The 20,228-nt window shown below is 37.3% G+C and overlaps 1 protein-coding gene across 1 annotated transcript in view; it reads right to left on the bottom strand.

Annotated features, from left to right (window-relative positions):
• Positions 1-20,228, bottom strand: part of COL5A2 (collagen type V alpha 2 chain) — a 152,607-nt gene that overhangs the window by 40,541 nt on the left and 91,838 nt on the right. Inside the window, exons 9-21 of the mRNA XM_020900310.2 lie at positions 18,212-18,256; positions 15,966-16,019; positions 15,496-15,549; positions 14,332-14,385; positions 11,395-11,448; positions 10,389-10,442; positions 9,393-9,437; positions 8,936-8,989; positions 5,077-5,121; positions 3,924-3,977; positions 1,455-1,553; positions 1,080-1,124; positions 868-966 (exon numbers count right to left, since the gene is read on the bottom strand). Coding sequence (XP_020755969.1) covers positions 868-966; positions 1,080-1,124; positions 1,455-1,553; positions 3,924-3,977; positions 5,077-5,121; positions 8,936-8,989; positions 9,393-9,437; positions 10,389-10,442; positions 11,395-11,448; positions 14,332-14,385; positions 15,496-15,549; positions 15,966-16,019; positions 18,212-18,256 — 756 coding nt within the window. The remainder of the gene's footprint in view (positions 1-867; positions 967-1,079; positions 1,125-1,454; positions 1,554-3,923; positions 3,978-5,076; positions 5,122-8,935; positions 8,990-9,392; positions 9,438-10,388; positions 10,443-11,394; positions 11,449-14,331; positions 14,386-15,495; positions 15,550-15,965; positions 16,020-18,211; positions 18,257-20,228) is intronic.

Genomic DNA, 20,228 nt, shown 5'->3' with positions numbered 1-20,228 from the left:
TTTATTAAGATTTGACAACTTCGAATAGGGTATTTTATGTTTAGAGTATTCTAGGATTTGGGGACATGTATAGCATTTTGGTCTTTATATACCAACTGCACTTTTATTTGTGGGAACCAAATTGCTAAATTGAGAACATGATAAAATCAAATGTAAAATATCAGCAACATTAATGTTTTTATAAATTTGTCATCAGTATTTGAAAAGGATTTATCAGTGTAGCCAATTACTTATAACAGAATCCAAAATATTTGTTTTAAGTAGTACTAACAAAAGTTTTAATTTTTTTATATCAAGCTAAAAGACACATAGTCACAACTTCTCAGTATTTATTTCTTAAGAACTAACCATACTACTTTACCAATAGATGAATATACAAGTATAAAATATACAAATTTCTACAAAATATGGATATTCATTCCATATAAACAATATGTTGGAGTCACTCTTCAAGAATAAATCTCAAGATATAGCTGTTGAACACATGTTAGCCACGCTGTTATTTTAAATTGCCATGAAACTTCCATATTTCCCCATATCAACTTGCAAAATATTCTCATAATATTTATCATTCAACTATTCATAAAATTCTATGAGGTGGATCATGAAGCTATGACCTTACTATTTTAAATAAAAGAACACTAAAATTGAAGAAAAGGCATTAATTTTCCACTTTGAATATAAACACATAAATTGTACATTAACATTTGGCTTCCACTTTACAAAAATTTCTATCTTCATTTGCCTCATTCAGATAAGTTACATTATCTATGTTTCACTGTATTTCATAACCTATTATTGATATTGATATTTCTCTGGTGACATGAGATGTATTATACAGGGTGATAATTCTTTGAAGGACATTACCGGTTGGCCTCGAATTCCAGGAGGTCCAGTGCTACCCTGAGGTCCTGGAGATCCAGGGGGTCCTGCTAAGCCAGGAGGACCAGAAGTACCCGGAGAGCCCTATTGGAATGCAAGAGTAATAAGCAGAGACCTCAGCACAGTCTATGGTCACCGTCCCAAGCGCACTGTGTCCCTGTGAACTTCCCATGGCTTAAATGCAGTTAGTTACTCACCGTTGGGCCTTTAGCACCAGGTGTACCATCAGTTCCTACTGCACCCTAAAGGATACAGGAAAAGTCCACAAGATATTAAGCCATATGCTGGGTGGGATTCAGATGTCCACCCACCTTCCAAAAGAAAGCAGAAAAATTTAACCAAAAAAGAAAAAAAAAAGGGAGGGATAAAGAAATCAACCATTCTATCATAAAAGTCACTTTTATGACTAATTATCTTTTCCATAAAATAGACAAAATTTGCAGAGTTGACAAGGGAATTTTTTTTTCCTCATGTGTTCTAAACAGTCAGAATTGAAAGAGAATATTTTAAGATAGATTGCCTTTGTTCTGATGTTATAAAGCATGTCCAACTTGGGGTGACAAGGAACTTACAGGAAGACCTTGGGAGCCAACAGGACCAGGGGGCCCAGTTTCACCTCTTTGCCCTTGAGGACCTTCAGGGCCTCGTGCCCCAGTGGGACCTGCTTCTCCCTAAAGGGGTGCAAGAGGGAAATGTTAATTTTAGAAAAGCCTAAATGCGATGTGGTTCAAAGCTGACTGCTTGTTTGGAGTTTTACATTTTACACCTAATTGTTTGAAGAGGTCAAGAGCACCAAGCAGTTTATAAGGGGTGTATGCCTGATTTTTCTTCAAGGGTGGGCATATTTCCCCATATTTCTGGATGCTACGGTGCCTACAGCATGTTAGAGCAGATCACCTGGTCAAGGTCACCTGATAGCCTTGAAACACCCCAGTTTTCAACCCCAGATAGGCGTCCAGATAGTAAAAATATAGCATGCCTGGTTTAGTTTTAATTCAGATAAAAAACAATGGATCTCAGTGTCACTCTGTCCCACACAATGTCTGGAAAACATCTATACTAAAAATTTATTCTTTTTTTATTTGAAATTCGAATTTACCTGGGTTTCTATGTTTTATCCAAGATACTAAATACCTAACGTAGGTCAAATCCTAGAGGAACCTGCACCTGGAATTTTAGGACTAAAAATTCTAAGCTTAGGGGGTCTCATTGGTATCAATAAAACATACAAAATTTCTATTGAATCCTATTATCCTTCACTAAAATACAAAGAACTAGATGTGAAAGTTTATTCTTCATGCAGAGAGCCAGAGACCCTGGAAGGAGATTACAGTTATAGCAGAATTAGACAGAAAACAGACGAGGTTGGGGGGTGTCTTTGTGCTGGGGGTGGGGGTGGAAAACAATTTCTGAGAGAAACAGTTTCTCAAGGTGTTTAACTTTATTAAGCAGTTCTCAGTAGCCAACAGGCAGTACTAGAAAAACCCAGGAGGAGAGAGAAGTGTCCAGAGTGAACCATTATATAAACTAAGATGGCTACTGAAGTCTGGATCGGAAGCCACAGTTAAGTGTAGAAACCACTTCCTGCCAAGTCAGGGTCCTGGGCTTTGTGGGTATTCTTTCTTGAATTCTCTAGCCAGAGCTCAGTCCAGAGCTCACTTTGAACGTGGAGAGTCTCACAGTGAGAGAGAGAGAGGGGAAGGGATTTTGCATACTTTCACTGAGGTACACAGGGAGGTTGGGCCCCCCAAGGTCAAGAGTCAGGAGCAGTAGCCTTGGGACTTCAGGGAGCAGACCAGATACAGAGGGGAAGAGAGAGGGTCCTCCTCGGCTGAGCTCACGGCGAGCTCTCAGTCAAAGGAGGGACTGCTTCCTGAACTGTCAGAGGGCGCCATTTTAAAATAAAAGAGCCACATCCCTGAGGCACAGAATTTACAGTCAACTTTAGAGAGAGCCAGAAAAATAATTGACTTGATGACTCCCACATTTCAAAGAGCATTTGAAATGTCAACTATAGACTGTTTGCTTGCTTGTTTCAAAGTTCAAATCCAATTTGAGCGAGCCCACTAACAAGAAGCGTGAGCCTATAGTGAGGGCGTCGTCTGCCTCAGGCGCTATGCTGTGTGTGTGTGTACTAAGTCCAGTCGTGTCCAACTCTTCGTGACCCCGTGGACTGTAGCCCACCAGGCTCCTCTGTCCATGGTATTCTTCAGGCAAGAATACTGGAGTGGACTGCCATTTCCTTCTCCACAGGATCTGCCTGATCCAGGAATCAAAACCACTTCTCCTGTGGCTCCTGCATTGCAGGTGGTTTTACTGCTGAGCCAGTATCATGTTTTTCGAAACTTGAAAGTAGTGTTCTGAGTTTATTCACTAATTTAGCTTATATAGTCTTAATAACCTCTTAATGCAATCTCTGAATTTATCATGCAAAGTACTTGGGAGAAAGAACAAACTATGACTCACTACAAATGTAAATCATCCCAGCAGAATATTTTAATCCATTCCCACGGGGAGAGCCAAATAGCCTCCCTGCCCATTCCTTTAATGACTGTGTAAGTTGGGGGTACAAGGGGAGGGGGGAGACAGATGTGAAGGACCATATTTCATGAGAGAAGAGCCTTTTGACAACCCCTGATTTATTTTAACCTCCTATCATTTAGAGCATATGCTATTTATTACTGCCAGACACAGTATTCAAGAACAGAGTTACAATTCGAATTAAACTTTTTCCTTGCAGCTGTTAAATTGTCTGGCATTAGAGTCCTAGTGCAATCAGATTCTTTGATGTTACAATTGTATGATTATAGGTAATTCTTTTTAAATTACTTATATAATAATATCATTTTTTTCCTTTTTTCTTCTTTTTTTTCATTTTCCATTTTTTCCCTACCATAATGGATATTGAGAGCACTCTAGGTGCTTTCCTTAGTTAACAGCAACTTCCATACTCCTCAATGAATTAAATGACATTCTTTATTTGGGGATTCACATACTTAAGTAATTCATGTCATCAAAAGCTACACATATTAACATCTTACCTTCATTCCAGGATTTCCTGGAAAACCAGCAGAGCCAGGTATCCCAAGAGGACCCTATTAAAGAAACCAGCAAAATGATGAGACATGTGTTTTAATCAACATTTTATCAACATGTAATCTTTTATCCTTTGAACATTCTGTACTTTGATATATAGGAATAATCCACTTAGTATTTTAAAATCACAAGGATAATATTATAATTTTATTATAAGAATTTTGCAATATTGATATGAGACATTGGTAGAAGAGGTGTCCAGTGGTATTAAGCATAACAGGATCTTCCAGTTATAGCATATGACAGTCAGTCAGTCACAAACACAAATTGTCTGAAACAATTGCTTCTTGAGAAACTACTTTTTTTGTTTTAACCAAGTAATAAAGATAGTTTTTAGAAAGTTACACATTGTACCAAAACCTAGAATCTCACTTTATAAAAATGATGCTTAAGAATCAGCTGGATACCTTAGAGTGATTTTTTTCAGGCTACTAGCAAATGAACATGTGTCACTATACTACCTTTGGAAAGGCATGAATGGAATCTAAACCATTGATTTAAAAGCTGAATTGAGAGGAAATTAGTGTAGATGAATTACATTCTAGGTTATCCTGATTCTTCTCTGAGGACTGCATTTTAATGCCATCAACTTTTGCGTTAATAAAAGCCCTTTTAAGTTACACTTATTTTTCTTCCTATAGTTTGTTTCATTTTTGTGAGTAACGAGGGAGAAGAGATCTTAAGGACAAGTAATTTCAAATCCAATCTACCCTCATAGTATTTCCCTGAGTTTACTGTGGACCACACTATGCTCTTATTCTCGTCATATGCTCATCTTTCAAGACTAAGCTTAACAGTTGCTCCTCTTCGAGTCATCCTGGAGATCTTTGCCTCTCACCACTGGGGTCAGTACAGCTAGGTTCCCTACTGCGTGTTGCTTCCCCTATTACAGCAGTTAGCAGTAGCATTCTGCTACAGTATTAATTGCTATATCTCTCTTCTTTGGTAGGGAAATGCTCAAAAACAAGCACAGTGGATTTATTGTCTTTTTACTCCAAGCAGCTGGGACAGAGCAGGTGCTTCATAAATGTTAATGAATGTACAAATGGAAGAATGAGTGAATAAATGAATGAATGAATATGAAAGCAATACACTCACCATTGGCCCAGGCTTTCCAGGCATACCATGTGCTCCTCGCTGTCCCTAAGTAGAAGAAGAGAGACAGTAAGAGTGCATTTCTATAGCACTTGCTGACAAGTCATTCACTTCACAAAAATTTCCATGTTAAAAAATTGGAGAATATCCATTAAGGTTGACTGACAACAACCTTAACTAGGTTAAGAGCAATAAAAATACACATTTATACAACATGGGTAAGGGAGCAATAAAACACATCTATCCAAGGATAAGAAATAAAAATCAAAATTGTAAATATAAAACTGAGTAAAATGATTTTGTTTTTACTTGAACACGTCACTTTCTATCAAACGAGCTCAAAGACAGAGAAACTTTGAACACTAGGCTCTTCTTAATAGCTAGAATAATAATAATAATGTATTTGGAGTAAAAGAAAAAGCTAAAGCTCACAGCACACGCATATACTCACCCACAAAGGAAATTAAGTGATAGTGAATGCTGTGTGCGTCACCCAGATCCCCCTTCAGCACAGAAGTAAGCATCCTATCACCACTGGACGTGTTGTAAGCTGATGGCTCACATCTGAGACCCTCCCCACAGACCGCTGCAAGATGAGAGCTATTCCAAGATTATGCCTGTGCCCTTCCATGGTCAATGTAGTGAAACAAAGGATTAGCCCCAGTCAAACCAGTCTGAAGAGCCACTTCAGTTCATAGTTCTCATGGAATGGAAGCTACATGGAGACTGAGGCCTCTGTTGCAAATGTGACACAGCTTTAATTTCTCCTTGTAACAAGCCCTGCTTATTTCATTGATTTCTTAACAGGTGTAGTTTCTGAGTGCACTCCTCAATAAATTCCCTGCACACAGTCTTTGCTTTGATGCCAGTTCCGTGGAAAACTGACTCATATGCCATTGGTGCCAGAGATAGTCAAGAAAGCAGATGCTAAAATGGAGTTTTTAATCTGACTTCCACACTGGCCAGCTGGTGATAGATGCGGTATGGAATTCTCTCGGCATGCTGTAGTGATGTAGTGGTAAATATTGTTTCCAACAGTGAACTGAGATAGGTACACATGTAAGGGAATGGGGGGCTTCCCAGGTGGCACTAGTGGTAAAGAACCTGCCTGCCAACATGGGAGATGTCAGAGACACAGGTTCGATCCCTAGGTTGGGAAGATCCCCTGGAGGAGGACATGGCAACCACTCTAATATTCTTGCCTGGAGAATCCCACGGACAGAGGAGCCTGGTAGACTACAGTCCATGGGGTCACACAGAGTTGGACACAACTGAAGCAACTTAGCACGCACACAAGGGAATGGGCTATGGGTGCAATAGCTCAGGCATTTGAGAAGGTGTAGAGGATGTAACAATAATAAAGTTAATGGAATCCTATGGGTCTTGTTGAGTGAACCCACTGGAGAAAGATGTTGTAAGGCTGATGGTAATTAATTATCAATATAAACCTCCTTAGCAGCATTTAAAAATATTATAATCTTCTACAGCTAGAGGGAAGAAAAAGTTGAAGATCAGCCCAGGACTTATTGCTAAAGGTTTAAGTACTCTTGAAAAGGTTGAATTCTAAAACATGGAAATTCCACTATGCCATGGTCAAGACCCTTGATTGGAAGGATGGGCACTAAAATTTAGCACTGGGATATATTAAGAACTTTGAAATCTCAGGGACCCTGAAGCCTCTGGGCCTACAGAAGTGATCCTTTCCCATTAACAGTTTATACTTCCCTCTTGCTTAAAGATGATAGAGAGCCCTCTGCTTTACCAGACAATATAGCTACCACCACCACTACCTGCTTCTCCCCTGGCCACTAGACCAAGAACTAGCATCAAGTCACAAAATAGCTTGGTTGAAGGAATGCTGTCTCTGATAAAAGAAAGAAGAGATTATTTACCAAAAACACTGTAAGTTCTGTACCTCATGCAGAGGCAGGATTCAAGAAAGAACACATGGGACTAGGTCCTAAAGGTATGGGATTGAGAGGGACAGGGTATGAAACTGGAGAATTTTAGTGATTTGGAAGCACTCTACCATAATATATATTTAACACCCAGATAAAGACTCTGGGAAATAGTATTAACAGAGAAAATAGCTTCTGGAAACTTGGAAAGAGCAATGGCCCACACTAAGTGAGGTAGAAATGCCAGAGCTGCCTGGGCAGACAGTAGAATAAGGCACAGAGATGTAAACACAGTAGATTGAATATAATATATATGGCTGGATAAAATAAGAGCTCACTTTGGCTGACTTTATTTTTCTGGGCTCCAAAATCACTGCGGATGGTGATTGCAGCCATGAAATTAAAAGACGCTTGCTCCTTGGAAGGAAAGTTATGACCAACCTAGATAGCATATTAAAAAGCAGAGACATTACTTTGCCAACAAAGGTCTGTCTAGTCAAGGCTATGGTTTTTCCAGTAGTCATGTATGGATGTGAGAGTTGGACTATAAAGAAAGCTGACCGCAGAAGAATTGATGCTTTTGAACTGTGGTGTTGGAAAAGACTCTTGAGAGTCCCTTGGACTGCAAGGAGATCCAACCAGTCCATCCTAAAGGAGGTCAGTCCTGAGTGTTCGTTGGAAGGACTGGTGTTGAAGCTGAAACTCCAATACTTTGGCTACCTGATTGGAAGAACTGACTCATCTGAAAAGACCCTGATGCTGGGAAAGATTGAGGACAGGAGGAGAAGAGGATGACAGAGAATAAGATGGCTGGATGGCATCATCGACACAATGGACATGAGTTTGGGTAAACTCTGGGAGTTGGTGATGAACAGGGAGGCCTGGCGTACTGCAGTTCATGGGGTTGCAAAGAGTCAGACACGACTAAGTGACTGAACTGAACTGAACTGATATTCTACAATATTCTCTACATTTCCAGGGGACACTACCTATAAGTGATAAGGAATGGTCTAGGGAGAGGGTCTCACTTGTTCTGAACCAAGGCCCTAACTTCAGTACCACTGAGAAGCACTAAGGTGGTTGTCTTCTGTGGGATCATAGTAGGGGATGTGATCAACCTGGGACTCTAATGCTAAAGATGATAAGATATTAAAATAAGCAAGGTCAGATGGCAGCCCTTAGTTGTCAAAAGAAAAGTGGGTGTAATGTAATGAACTGCAAGTTTGAAATATTAGCTAGTACAGCCTGACTTCCAGAGAGCTGTGAAGAGAATGAATAAAATAACTGCCCCTGCCCCAGGTTTAAGGTAGATGGGCAGAGAGCAAGAGTATTTCTCAATCTGTACAATTAAAGGGCTCCCTAGGTGGTACTATTGGTAAAGAAACTGCCAGGCAATGCAGGAGACATAAGAGATGCAAGTTTGATTCCTGGGTCGGGAAGATCCCCTGGAGAAGGGCATGGCAACCAACTCCAATATTCATGCCTGGAGAATCCCGTGAGGATTCTCAGAGGAGCCTAACGGACTACAGTCCACAGGGTCGCGAAGAGCATGATGTGACTGAAGCAATTTAGCAGGTACAATTAAAATCAATCAAGGGGAAATGATCAGGAGAATCTGATCTTTTAAAGGGTTTATTCATAGTATTACCTTTTAGGATTGTGAGGAACAAGAGATAAAGATGTTTAGAACACTTGGTAAATAATAAGTAATAACATTTTCTTAATTTCTTTATTAAAAAAGTAGGCAATGAATATACTTTGGTTATGTAAGATGTTAACATTAACAGAAGGTAGGTAAAGTATACCTGGGAACTCTCTATTCTATCTTTGCAACTTTCCTGTAAACTTAAAATTGTTTGAAAATGAGAAGTATAAAAATTACAAAGTAAGTAAAGTAAAGTTTATTCTCCCTTAAAAGGCATATTCAACAAAGTATTTGAAAGAGCTGAAATACACATACTTACAGGAGCACCCTGTGGTCCAAGCCTTCCTCTCTCTCCTGGCATTCCTCTTGGACCCTATAGATGAGAGAGAGAGAATATCTCTTGAAACATCTTACTTGAATCTGAGAGTACTTTGATTTCATTTTTCAAATCAATTATTAATAAAATCACTACTCATTATAATTGGCCTAAGTAGATTTCACTCAATCTAGCATTAATGGCCTAAGTCTATAATAATCCTGATTTGGTCACTGGGTACAGAAAGGAAAAGTGCATTCAACAATTAAGAGAAACAATGTAATGCAGGAAGCCTTTTCTATTTGAAAGGGCAGTTCTTATAGGATACTTGCCTTTCAGCTGATAATAAAGAATTATTTCACCAGCTAACATATGCTCTCTATGTCTTTTTTTCATTTAAATATTCTCTTAGCATAATCTAAAAAGCAAAGAAATAGCAACAAATTAAATTGATACGTACCAGTGGACCCATGGCACCCATTGGACCAGTAGGGCCAGCTTCACCCTAAAGCAAAAGTGAGATCACATTACAATACAGGAAGCCTACAATTGATATTCACAATATTCTTTTCCAAGTGTGTTATTTTAAAGGCTTATTTCCAAAATGAGCATTTGAAAGGTATACTTTCAATAAAGGACCTCAAAACTATGCTGTATCACCTATTCTCAAAATACAATGGAAATTTAGTGTCTACAGAAATAAATCTAAAATCAAATTGGGAATTTAAGCAAGATTTATGGGACAATCTTTTTTCACTTTCATTTTCTTTACACCTAGCCACATTAATCAAAGTTTAATACAAATGCTTAGTCTATGTCTGATAATAAAAGTAAAATTTTACAAAACTAAAATTGGCTATAATATTCCTTTAAGAGCTCTTATAGGAAGCTTAGAAATGACAAATTTAAAGCCAAATGCTTTTTCACATATGTATCTCATTGTACTTTCCATTAAAAAGTCATCTGCACGTCTTAGATGTTCTCTTTCCCTCTAGAAGCATAAATAAATTTGGGGAAGAAACAATGGCCAGAAGGCTCTAAAGTTAAAAGGGTACTAAATAATGGGACCAACTAACTGTCTAAACCTCTCTGATATTTTTAAAGAAGAATAAAGAGTGAATGTGTTTTAGAGAGTGGATTCATAGTGCATCTTTATATAAAAGTAACACTCATCTTACATTGGTAGAAACAAAATGGCATGGGAGGGGTTTCCAGTGGGAAAACAAGGTCATATCATGTATCCTCTTCAATCTACTACCACTCATCCATGAAAAATTATATTTATCTACTTAAGTGTTCATTCTTTATACTACTCTTTCCTCTAGAACTATTTAAGAACTATTCTATTAGTTCTATTCTAGAACTATTTAAGAACTAGAACTATCGAAAAAAAATTTAGTCTTGAAGAAGGACAGAAATTCTGTTGTGACATTGTATTGAGATATTATTCATTTACCTTGGAACCAGTTGCTCCAACTTCACCTTTAGGGCCTTCAAGACCTTTGTGTCCCTGAGAAGAAAAATATAAATCTGTATTTAACAGCTTTTTTGAGCCTCAGGCAGATAAAAGAAGAACCAAAAACAAGTTCACAGGAAGTGCCTTATGAAAACAGATTACAAATTTAAAGTCGTTACTCAAAATGTTCCCAAATTCTCATCTCTTTTTTTGAAAGTCTACTCAATGAAAATTAAAGTAGGGTTTCCCTCTTTAAATAACATTTTCAATTTGCAGTGGGCTCATCTTTCAAATTTTTGTGACTTCATAAAATTTAATTAATAGAACCAGAAAATGTATGGTGGCCTTAGGGAAAACAAATGGCTATAGAATTTAGTTATAAAATGTGGTTCATATCTGAGTGATTTTAAACATATTTAATAACTAGTACAGCACAAGCATTCTAATCATAAGCTCAACCACTCAAAACAGAGGCCAGCCAATGTACACTGAGTGAATATCAACTATGCTTTCAGATAGATGTGTAATTTCTATGTACATATGCATGTAACTAATAGTTGCATATTCATTATCTTGAGTTAAAGAGAGAAGCATTCTACAGCCTTCCATGTCTGAGTTGGATCTGAGTTGACTAGGCCCCTATGATCCAGTACACTTTATGGTATTATGTAAATATTCCACTATGTAGTAGTTGCCTATTTTCTTAAAGAAATCTCATTAGATTGAAGCTGAGAGTCACGGACATTTCTCATTTATCACTACTTTCTTATTTATAGCACAGTATTCAGCACATTGTAAGAACTCAAAACACATTTGTTTATAGAATCAAATGAAATTCAAAGGAAATGTAAAAAAGCATTGTGATTTTGGTAACTGACATCTACTGTAACCAGAGCCACTTAAGGGCAATTGACAAATGAAATTGTTAAGATTTTGAAGGTAATGCTCCCCAGAGCCTACTCCATAAGCCAGGGTATCTAAAAGGATTACAGAGGATTGAACTTACTCGGTGACCCTTCAGGCCTGGAAGACCAGGAGCTCCAGGAAATCCTCGAGCTCCCTGTGGGGGGAAAAAGAGATAAGGCATTTCAGAGTCATTAACTGCATAAAGCACTTTTTTTTTTTTTCCCAAAAAAGATATTTAGTACATAGTTTTTTTTTTACCAACAAACCTAAGAAGAAAAAGGAGAAATATATTTTTATATGTCAAAATACATCTAAGTTATCAAAAAATTAGCAAGACAAATGAAAACAAGTCTTACACAAAGACATGGGTTAATTCCAGGTGTTGATTTGATGACATTTTTAAATTTTCAAATGATATTGCTGTGCTATAATTAGTCAAGAATAAACAAAAAGAAAATAAGCCTGAATCTACATTCTCTGTGTCTAAATCTAGTCGGTCAAGGTATAGGAAAAACAATCAGGAAACTTAAGGAAAATTATGCTTTCTCTCTTTTATATAGTGTTTTATTTGTGGTAGAATAATAAATGCATTTGTAGCAAATAAGTATAATCTATTTTTTCTGAACTTCTAAATATTATCAGTAGAGTATGATTAGAAATATTATATTAAACTGTTATCAGAACTTTGTAATAAAATATTCAGGAGAAGGTTATGGATTTGTAATTGTTTAAAAAACTGAGAAAATGAAATATCCAACAGAAAAGAAAGTCAAGTAATACAAAGGTTGATTCCTTGACTCAACTTCTTAATTTGTCAATTCTGTGCATCCTTCGCCTAACTGTATAAATTAAAAAAAAAAATCAGACACTAAGTCAAATCCAAAATGGCACAACTTCTTTGAAATTATGCTTGAAACTTTTTCCTCATACCCTCTTTAAATAGTTAAGGATCCAGTGACTTAATTACTCACTTATTCCAGTTGCCTACATTAAATAGGTTTTGTGTTGAAGCCTATCTACTGTACCAGTCCAGTAAGCACTTTGATAGCACAGACTAACGCTATCAATTATTATCACTATCAATCTGCATATCCCTAACACTTAGCTTTCTGCCTTATTAGTAGGCATTCAAGAATAAAAACTGAATAAACAACTGAATAAAGAAATGGCTTCCCATTCATCATCTTCCTCATCTTCTTGACACTAATAGAGCTTTTCCTAAATCTTTCAAGGAACTTCCCTTGTCTTGGTACAATCTTACAGAGATGGCAAAATCCTTCTGTTCTGTATTACCATACCCTTTACTTAGTGTTAACTAAATGAATGAACAAACAGCTCAATAAACAAACTTTGTATGATAAAAGCAAAGCAATAATTCTTCCATGACCTCTTTCAGGAAAAATGTTTCTGTAGTGTTTTGTAGGGGGTTATCACAGTAAGGGCACATCAAACCCTGCACTCTGGACACATAAAATTTCACTAAATCTTCTGTTTACACAGTCCAACTTAGGAATTCTTTCACTTCAAAAATGCCCTTTAAGTTATTCCACTGGAATCCTGCCCTTTACTGAGATTCATCTCCCCACCATCCTGAGCAGAAACTCAGCATACATCCGTCTAAGCCTATAGAGGAATTACTGAGCTATGGTACTTCAAACAATTAGTAAACTTTTGAGCTTTTGTGGTCTGCAAGGGAATTCTCATGTGATTACATATCTCTAATATAGCAAGAAAATAAACCAGATGTACTAGCGCTCATAAAATTTTTCTCATTCTGCTGACCCAAGACTGTCATCACACCCCAATCACACATCATTGCACGGCCCTTGCGGAGTGCATCTGTGACATGCTGGCGGGGCGCCTTTCTTCCCTGTGGAGGGCCCACGCTGTGAGTGTGCAGCAGGGCAGGAGTTTCAAGCCTGGATTGGTTCACACCGACATCTGTGCTAATGACTAAACCACCTGTCTTTGTCTGCAGGCTTTGTTTGCAGGCTGATGAGCGAAGAAAGGAAAAAGAGAGCAGGGAGCTGCAGGCCTGGTTTTATGTTCGAAACTAAATGATCCTTACAGTCCTATGCTTAAATTCCCGTAAAAGATCATCAACATTTGTTTGTCCAAAAAGTCCCTGGCATTGAACCTCATCAATTTTCATAAAGTAAATGGACAATAATTCAGTATAGTTGTATGTATGTGGTGGTAGAAATATTAGGATATTACAGGAGATATAATAGGGTAGGAGGTTGAATCAGTTTAGGGGATTCTGGACCAAGAGAAAGCCTAAGAGCAGGAAGGTTAGAGCATTTATGCTTACTTATCATTTTCTACCTTTCCCCACTGTCTCGGTAGCACATCCCAGGCGAGCACCTATCAAAGTAACATGAGTGAAGAAAGACAGGTGGGTTCAGAGCAGCTAAATGACCCAGGTCTTGAATTCTTATAGAGCTAGTTACTCTCCCTGTATTGAGCCAAGTGAGATATAGACAACTGTTATGAGGAGACCTGGTGCTTAATATATCTGGTTACAAGCTTTTAGAAGAAAGAACATCAATAAAGAATTTCAGTCAACAATAGGGTTTGGGGAACAGCCAAAGAGGCATCCTGTCCACAGTTTATTGTCCTAGCATATAAAAAACAAATCAATAAAATCTTTAAACCTGTCATTTTTGACATATGAATACAAACTCTTTTAAAATACTAAAAATATCTTTAAAAGATAAATTGGGATTGAGATATTATGAAAGGTAAGTAAGTCAAGCTGGTGACTTATCTGAACATTTGGTACTCATTTTGGGAGAATCCATGTTAGGTTATAAGTCTCTAGCTCTGGGAGGGTCATTCATATGGTGCCAATGCAAAGCAAGGAATTCGAATTAGTTCTCATCCTGGCAAAATGTCCTGTTTCACAATAACAGAAGGGAACATATCTTGGTAACAGTGTCTACTGCATGTGCAGGCAATGAATGGTGAGTTAGTTTTAAATGTTCTTTATTTTTTGAATTTTGTCTTTATATTGTTATATTGATCAGTATAAACTTACCGGAGATCCTGCAAATCCCACTTCACCAGGTTTTCCATTTCTACCAGGCTCGCCCTTTATGGGAAAAAAAGCAAAGAAGAGGAAAGCAAAGAGGGATTTAAAATTTTCTCTTCTGAGACTAAATGACAAGTCAATTACAGATGAAAAATCTTCCTTAGAAAGTTCACATCCAATGATCTAAGCAGTGTGGGAACACAGCTCTACTCCTGAGGGCAGTCCATTATAGCAAGTCAGTCTGTGGAGATTCCATTCATTTATCAGAAGAAGAAATAAATATAAATTATACTGGTCTGAGCTAGCTGTCCATTTTATGAACATTGAAATTTGCACACACACACACACATGCCATGAAATGTACATCAACATGCAGCACTGAAACAGTGCTTCTCAAAATAAATTTACCATTTATTTCTTGTGATGAAAAAAAATTTAATAACTACCAGAGATATTTTCTTTATGGCCAAATTCATTGTAATCTACTTAAATAAATCTCATGACACACAAAAAGAAAATATCTTCATGTTTCAGTATCAGATAGACGTTAATGGCCTACATAATGATTTTATCCTCAACTTTGGTGCATCTACCAGAGGAATTCAGGAAAGCAAATCTGTTGTTATACACTGTTCTTAAATGTTCTTATGATCACATGTTCTTAATGTTAAAATCTGAAATTTAGGCTTAACTTTAAAAATTCAATTAAAGAAACAACTTTTTGAGCATTGGAGAGCAATACTGACACTATTCTGTGAACACATTTTTTAAAATCCACTTAATGAGGAACTCATAATGATCTTTTGGGATCGAAGAAATGTGTTGTTCCTTAAGATCACTTCAAAAGCTCTGTCCACCAAATGTTGTTGCTGTTGTGACAGCAATTTTAGTATCTCATGGAGAAATCATAATGGAAAACCTGAAGAATGCAGGCAAAGATACAGTACCTAACAATACAATACCATCAAAATTAAGAGCACTTTCAGATTTTATAAAATTCCATTCTGACCTCTCCTGTTTTTATTAAATTTAATGACAGTAAAAAGTAGGGGAATGAAATGGGAACCAATGAATAATATTCATGTTAATGTCGAAACTCTTTCCTACCCAAAATTTTGCAAATTTTGAAATTGGAAAAATTTCAAAGCAAAATGAAGAAAAGCAGCTTACATCTTCACCAGGTTTTCCAGGAGGGCCCTCTGGTCCTCGTGCACCAATTGGACCCTAATAACAAAACAAAACAAAAGGAAAGTAAAGATATTTACCTTTATTTACCCATATCCACCAAAGATACAATCCAAAATACTGTTGAGACAAATGAAAAATATCAGAGAAAACAACTTCATTAATATTCTGAAGTTTATGTTGTATCTCTCAGATTATGTGTTCAAAGGAAAAAAATTTAACTTCACAGATGCACATATCTTAGCACTTTCCCCTGACCACATTCAAAAACTCTGAATTTAAGTACTCTGCCACAAGAAACATGTAGCTTAAGCCCAGACCATAACACAGGACTCCTGAATTGGACTAGAATATATTGCTACATTAGGAAAGAGGTGGTAACATAAATAACTCATGACATCATTATAATGGCGGACCCATAGTTAACTGGGTCTACATGCTTACTTGACATTTACCATTGGGCCGGGGTCACCAGGTTCACCAGGAGGTCCTGCTGGGCCAACACCACCCTAAAATTAAAAAAAAAAAAATTGTATAAAATTTATATATAATACACAAATTATATGAACAAATCAAACACAATACTAAATCCTATATTGTCTGCAATATAGTGCAATTGCTCAAAATGTTGACTCTACCATTCTCCAGCTATGACTCTGGATGAGTTATTAATAGTTCATCCCTCTATATTGCATTTCCTAATCTGTGAAATGAGAATAATGTGGTGCCTACTTCATTAAGCTGCTATAACTCTTTAGATAACTAACGCGTGTTGAGAGCCTAGAACAGTGCTGGCACAGAGTGAGTCTCAGTAGTGGTAGTCATCTCCCTCTTCTCTTCCTTCTTCTTTATCAGCTACATTTTCCATTCACAATGGCAACTGTAAAATAGCTTGGAGTAAAACTCCACACACATGATAATGAAAATACGGCATGTTTGAGCTAGGAATTCTTTTCTCTCTCTTCAGAAAAAAACATTTTCTACAGACTGTCGAATCACTACAAAAATTAAAATAGCTCTACATCAGTATATTATTGGTATTTGAAAGGTTATAGAAAGAAAGTACAGAATTATATGCTTTGTAATGATTTCATGGAGTGACCATCATCACTGTTATTTCTGATACTACTATGTGGTGATATTCTTCTATGATCTCATTTCATAGCTCCAGAGTTGGCACATAATTAATTATAAGGATTTTCACCATGACATGAGATAATGATCTGTTATTTTACAAACATAGGCACATAAAAATTCTTTGTACTGGAGGTCAGTCACATAAAGAAACCAGGTGATAAAACTTTAGCATCATGAAAAATCTTTGAAAAACATATTGAATATATTTTTTCAGTTCAGTTGCTCAGTTGTGTCTGACTCTTTGCAACCCCATGAACCGCAGCACACCAGGCCTCCCTGTCCATCACCAACTCCCAGAGTTCACCCAAACCTATGTCCATTGAGTTGGTGATGCCATCCAACCATCTCACCCTCTGTCTTCCCCTTCTCTTTCTGCCCTCAATATTTCCCAGCATCAGGGTCTTTTCAAATGAGTTAGTGCTTCTCATCAATTGGCCAAAGTATTGGAGTTTCAGCTTCAACATCAGTCCTTCCAATGAACACCCAGGACTGATCTCCTTTAGGATGAACTGGCTGGATATCCTTGCAGTCCAAGGGACTCTCAAGAGTCTTCTCCAACACCACAGTTCAAAAGCATCAATTCTTCGGAGCTCAGCTTTCTTTATAGTCCAACTTTCACATCCATACATGACTACTGGAAAAACCATAGCCTTGATTAGACGGACCTTTGTGGACAAAGTAATGTCTCTGCTTTTCAATATGCTGTCTGTGTTGGTCATAACATCCCTTTCAAGGAGTAAGCGTCTTTTAATTTCATGGCTGAAATCACCATCCGCAGTGATTTTGGAGCCCAGAAAAATAAAGTCAGCCACTGATTCCACTGTTTCCCCATCTATTTGCCATGAAGTAATGGGGTTGGATGCCATGATCTTAGTTCTCTGAATGTTGAGTTTTAAGTCAACTTTTTCACTCTCCACTTTCATTTTCATCAAGAGGCTCTTCAGTTCTTCTTCACTTGTGGTCATAAAGGTGGTATCATCTGCATATCTGAGGTTATTGATATTTCTCCCGGCAATCTTGATTCCAGCTTACACTTCTTCCAGCCCAGCGTTTCTCATGATGTACTCTGCACATAAGTTAAATAAGCAGGGTGACAATATACAGCCTTGACATACTCCTTTTCCTATTTGGAACCAGTCTGTTGTTCCATGTCCAGTTCTAACTGTTGCTTCTTGAACAGCATACAGGTTTCTCAAGAGGCAGGTCAGGTGGTCTGGTATTCCCATCTCCTTCAGAATTTTCCACAGTTTATTGTGATCTAAGTGAGTGAAAATTAATTGAATACAGCCCATTCAGTGAGCATTGTTGTTGTTCAGTCACTCAGTCGTGTCTGACTCTTTGTGACCCCATGAACTGCAGCATGCCAGGCTTCCCTGTCCTTCACCATCTCCTGGAGCTTGCTCAAACTCATGTCCATTGAGTTGGTGATGCTATCCAACCATCTGGTCCTCTGAGCATTACAATATGCAATTTAAAGCCTAGCCAAAAGCAGTCAAGTCCCAGAGAACTTATTTATTTTTCTTTTTTTTTTCACAGTATGTGATTTAATTATAAAAAAACTTACCTGCTGCCCTTGTAAACCTTGAGGACCCCTTGGGCCAACAGGACCCTTAAAAACAAATGAGAAGAAAAGTTGCATAGTGTTCATGACAATTAGTTCACAACTCTCAAAAATGTTGAATTCACTTTAGAATATGGAAAAATGAATCTCTGACAGTGAAAAGTGATGACACTGTCCTTCTGTATTCACCTGGAATACAGCTAAATTCAAAAAGGTTAAAGTTTGGATAATGTTTAGGATCATCTTATACACACATTCAGAGTCATGGAAAGGAATAAAAATGCCTGTGCACACCCAATGTCTTGGGATGAGAACTCTTGAATACTTAAGGGGTGGTTTAACTGAAGCAGAAAAATTTTGGCAAGCATAAAGTTGTTATCAAACCGTCTATTTAAATCTTCAGCTTCACAGCAAATAACTCATAATTTAAATGAGTACATTGAATTAAATGCTTATGAAACTATCAACAATAGCAACTGGATTATTTTAAATGTAAGTTTTAAATGATCTGGGGCACTGAGTTTTGTAGGTTATTTCTTTCTTTCATGACATACATTTAAAGTTCCACACAGACTTCCCCCATTTATTATGAAATGCTTACAATGTGACATAACAAAGGTAAGAGAAGGAAAATGCTATTTTAAAAGTTTTTAGTAAATGTCTATGTAATTTTTTTTTAATGTCACACTTTAAAAAGTGAAAGCAATTAAATCAAAATCTAGTTTTTCTTATGGTGAAAACAAATTTTTGTTTTGGATTGATCAGATTTTTAGCTAGCAAGAAAATAAGAGCTTCATTTAAAAAAATAAACACACCTGTAACTTGAACTTCAAATGGTTAAAAACATGTATTTCAGAAAAATACCCCCAGTTAATCATTGAATGAGACCATACTGCTACTGATTTAGAATGTGTATAATCAAACAATGTTTAAGTGACTTAAAATATATACCAACAATGTTTAAATTACTCACTGGCCTTAAGGATGGGTGTATGTCCAAAAACATTCCATTTTGTCTGACTATTTGTAGTCCCATGGACTGTAGCCCACCAGGCTCCTCTCTTCACGGGATTCTCCAGGCAAGAATACTGGAGTGGGTTACCATGCTCTCCTCCAGGGAATCTTCCCCACCCAAGAATCGACCCAGGGTCTCTAATGTCTCCTGAATCAGCAGGCAGGTTCTTTTTTTTTTTTTTTCCATTTATTTTTATTAGTTGGAGGCTAATTACTTTACAATATTGTAGTGGTTTCTGCCATACATTAACATGAATCAGCCATGGATTTACCTGTATTCCCCATCTCGATCCCCCCCTCCCACCTCCCTTTCCACCCGATCCCTCTGGGTCTTCCCAGTGCACCAGCCCCGAGCACTTGTCTCATGCATCCAGCCTGGGCTGGTGATCTGTTTCACTATAGATAATATACATGTTTCGATGCTGTTCTCTCGAAACATCCCACAGCAGGCAGATTCTTTACCACTAGCACTGCCTGGGAAGCCCAAAGGATAGGTAGAAGGGGTGTTTATCTATGCAGTCTGACTTTACATTGTCTGAAATGTCATTAATCTGGAATGCCTTTGAATTATGTTATGAGCAAAAATGTATGGAAGAGGTTGCTTTGCAAAGAGTTAATTCATTTAATGAAATTACATTGTTCCAAATTCCCAGGTTAAAGTAAAGAAAATGGGAATCTTCCTGGCTGTTGAAGAAATGCAAAAGAGAATGCTAATGGCCCAGTGAGTAAATTTTAGAGTTGTCGGCATAAGGCAACCAGAGAGTATTCAGATAAGTAAGGAAATAATATAAGGAAATAATAAATTTTGCCAAATAACTTTCTAACAATACCATAAAACAGACTTTGCTCTTTTTTTTTTTAGTTTTTAGAAAGTACAGTTTTTGTTGAGGTGGTGGTTATAAGTTAGGTGAAAAATACAAACAGTCCTTTATTAATGAAGACAAATACTTTGCACAGTTACAAATGGAACACCACTGGGCTTTCAAATATTACACAGCAGAGTTTG

Source organism: Odocoileus virginianus, chromosome 13 (genome assembly GCF_023699985.2).
Source record: "Odocoileus virginianus isolate 20LAN1187 ecotype Illinois chromosome 13, Ovbor_1.2, whole genome shotgun sequence".
NCBI classification, from domain to species: domain Eukaryota; kingdom Metazoa; phylum Chordata; class Mammalia; order Artiodactyla; family Cervidae; genus Odocoileus; species Odocoileus virginianus.
This window is presented reverse-complemented; position numbering and strand designations above follow the sequence as displayed.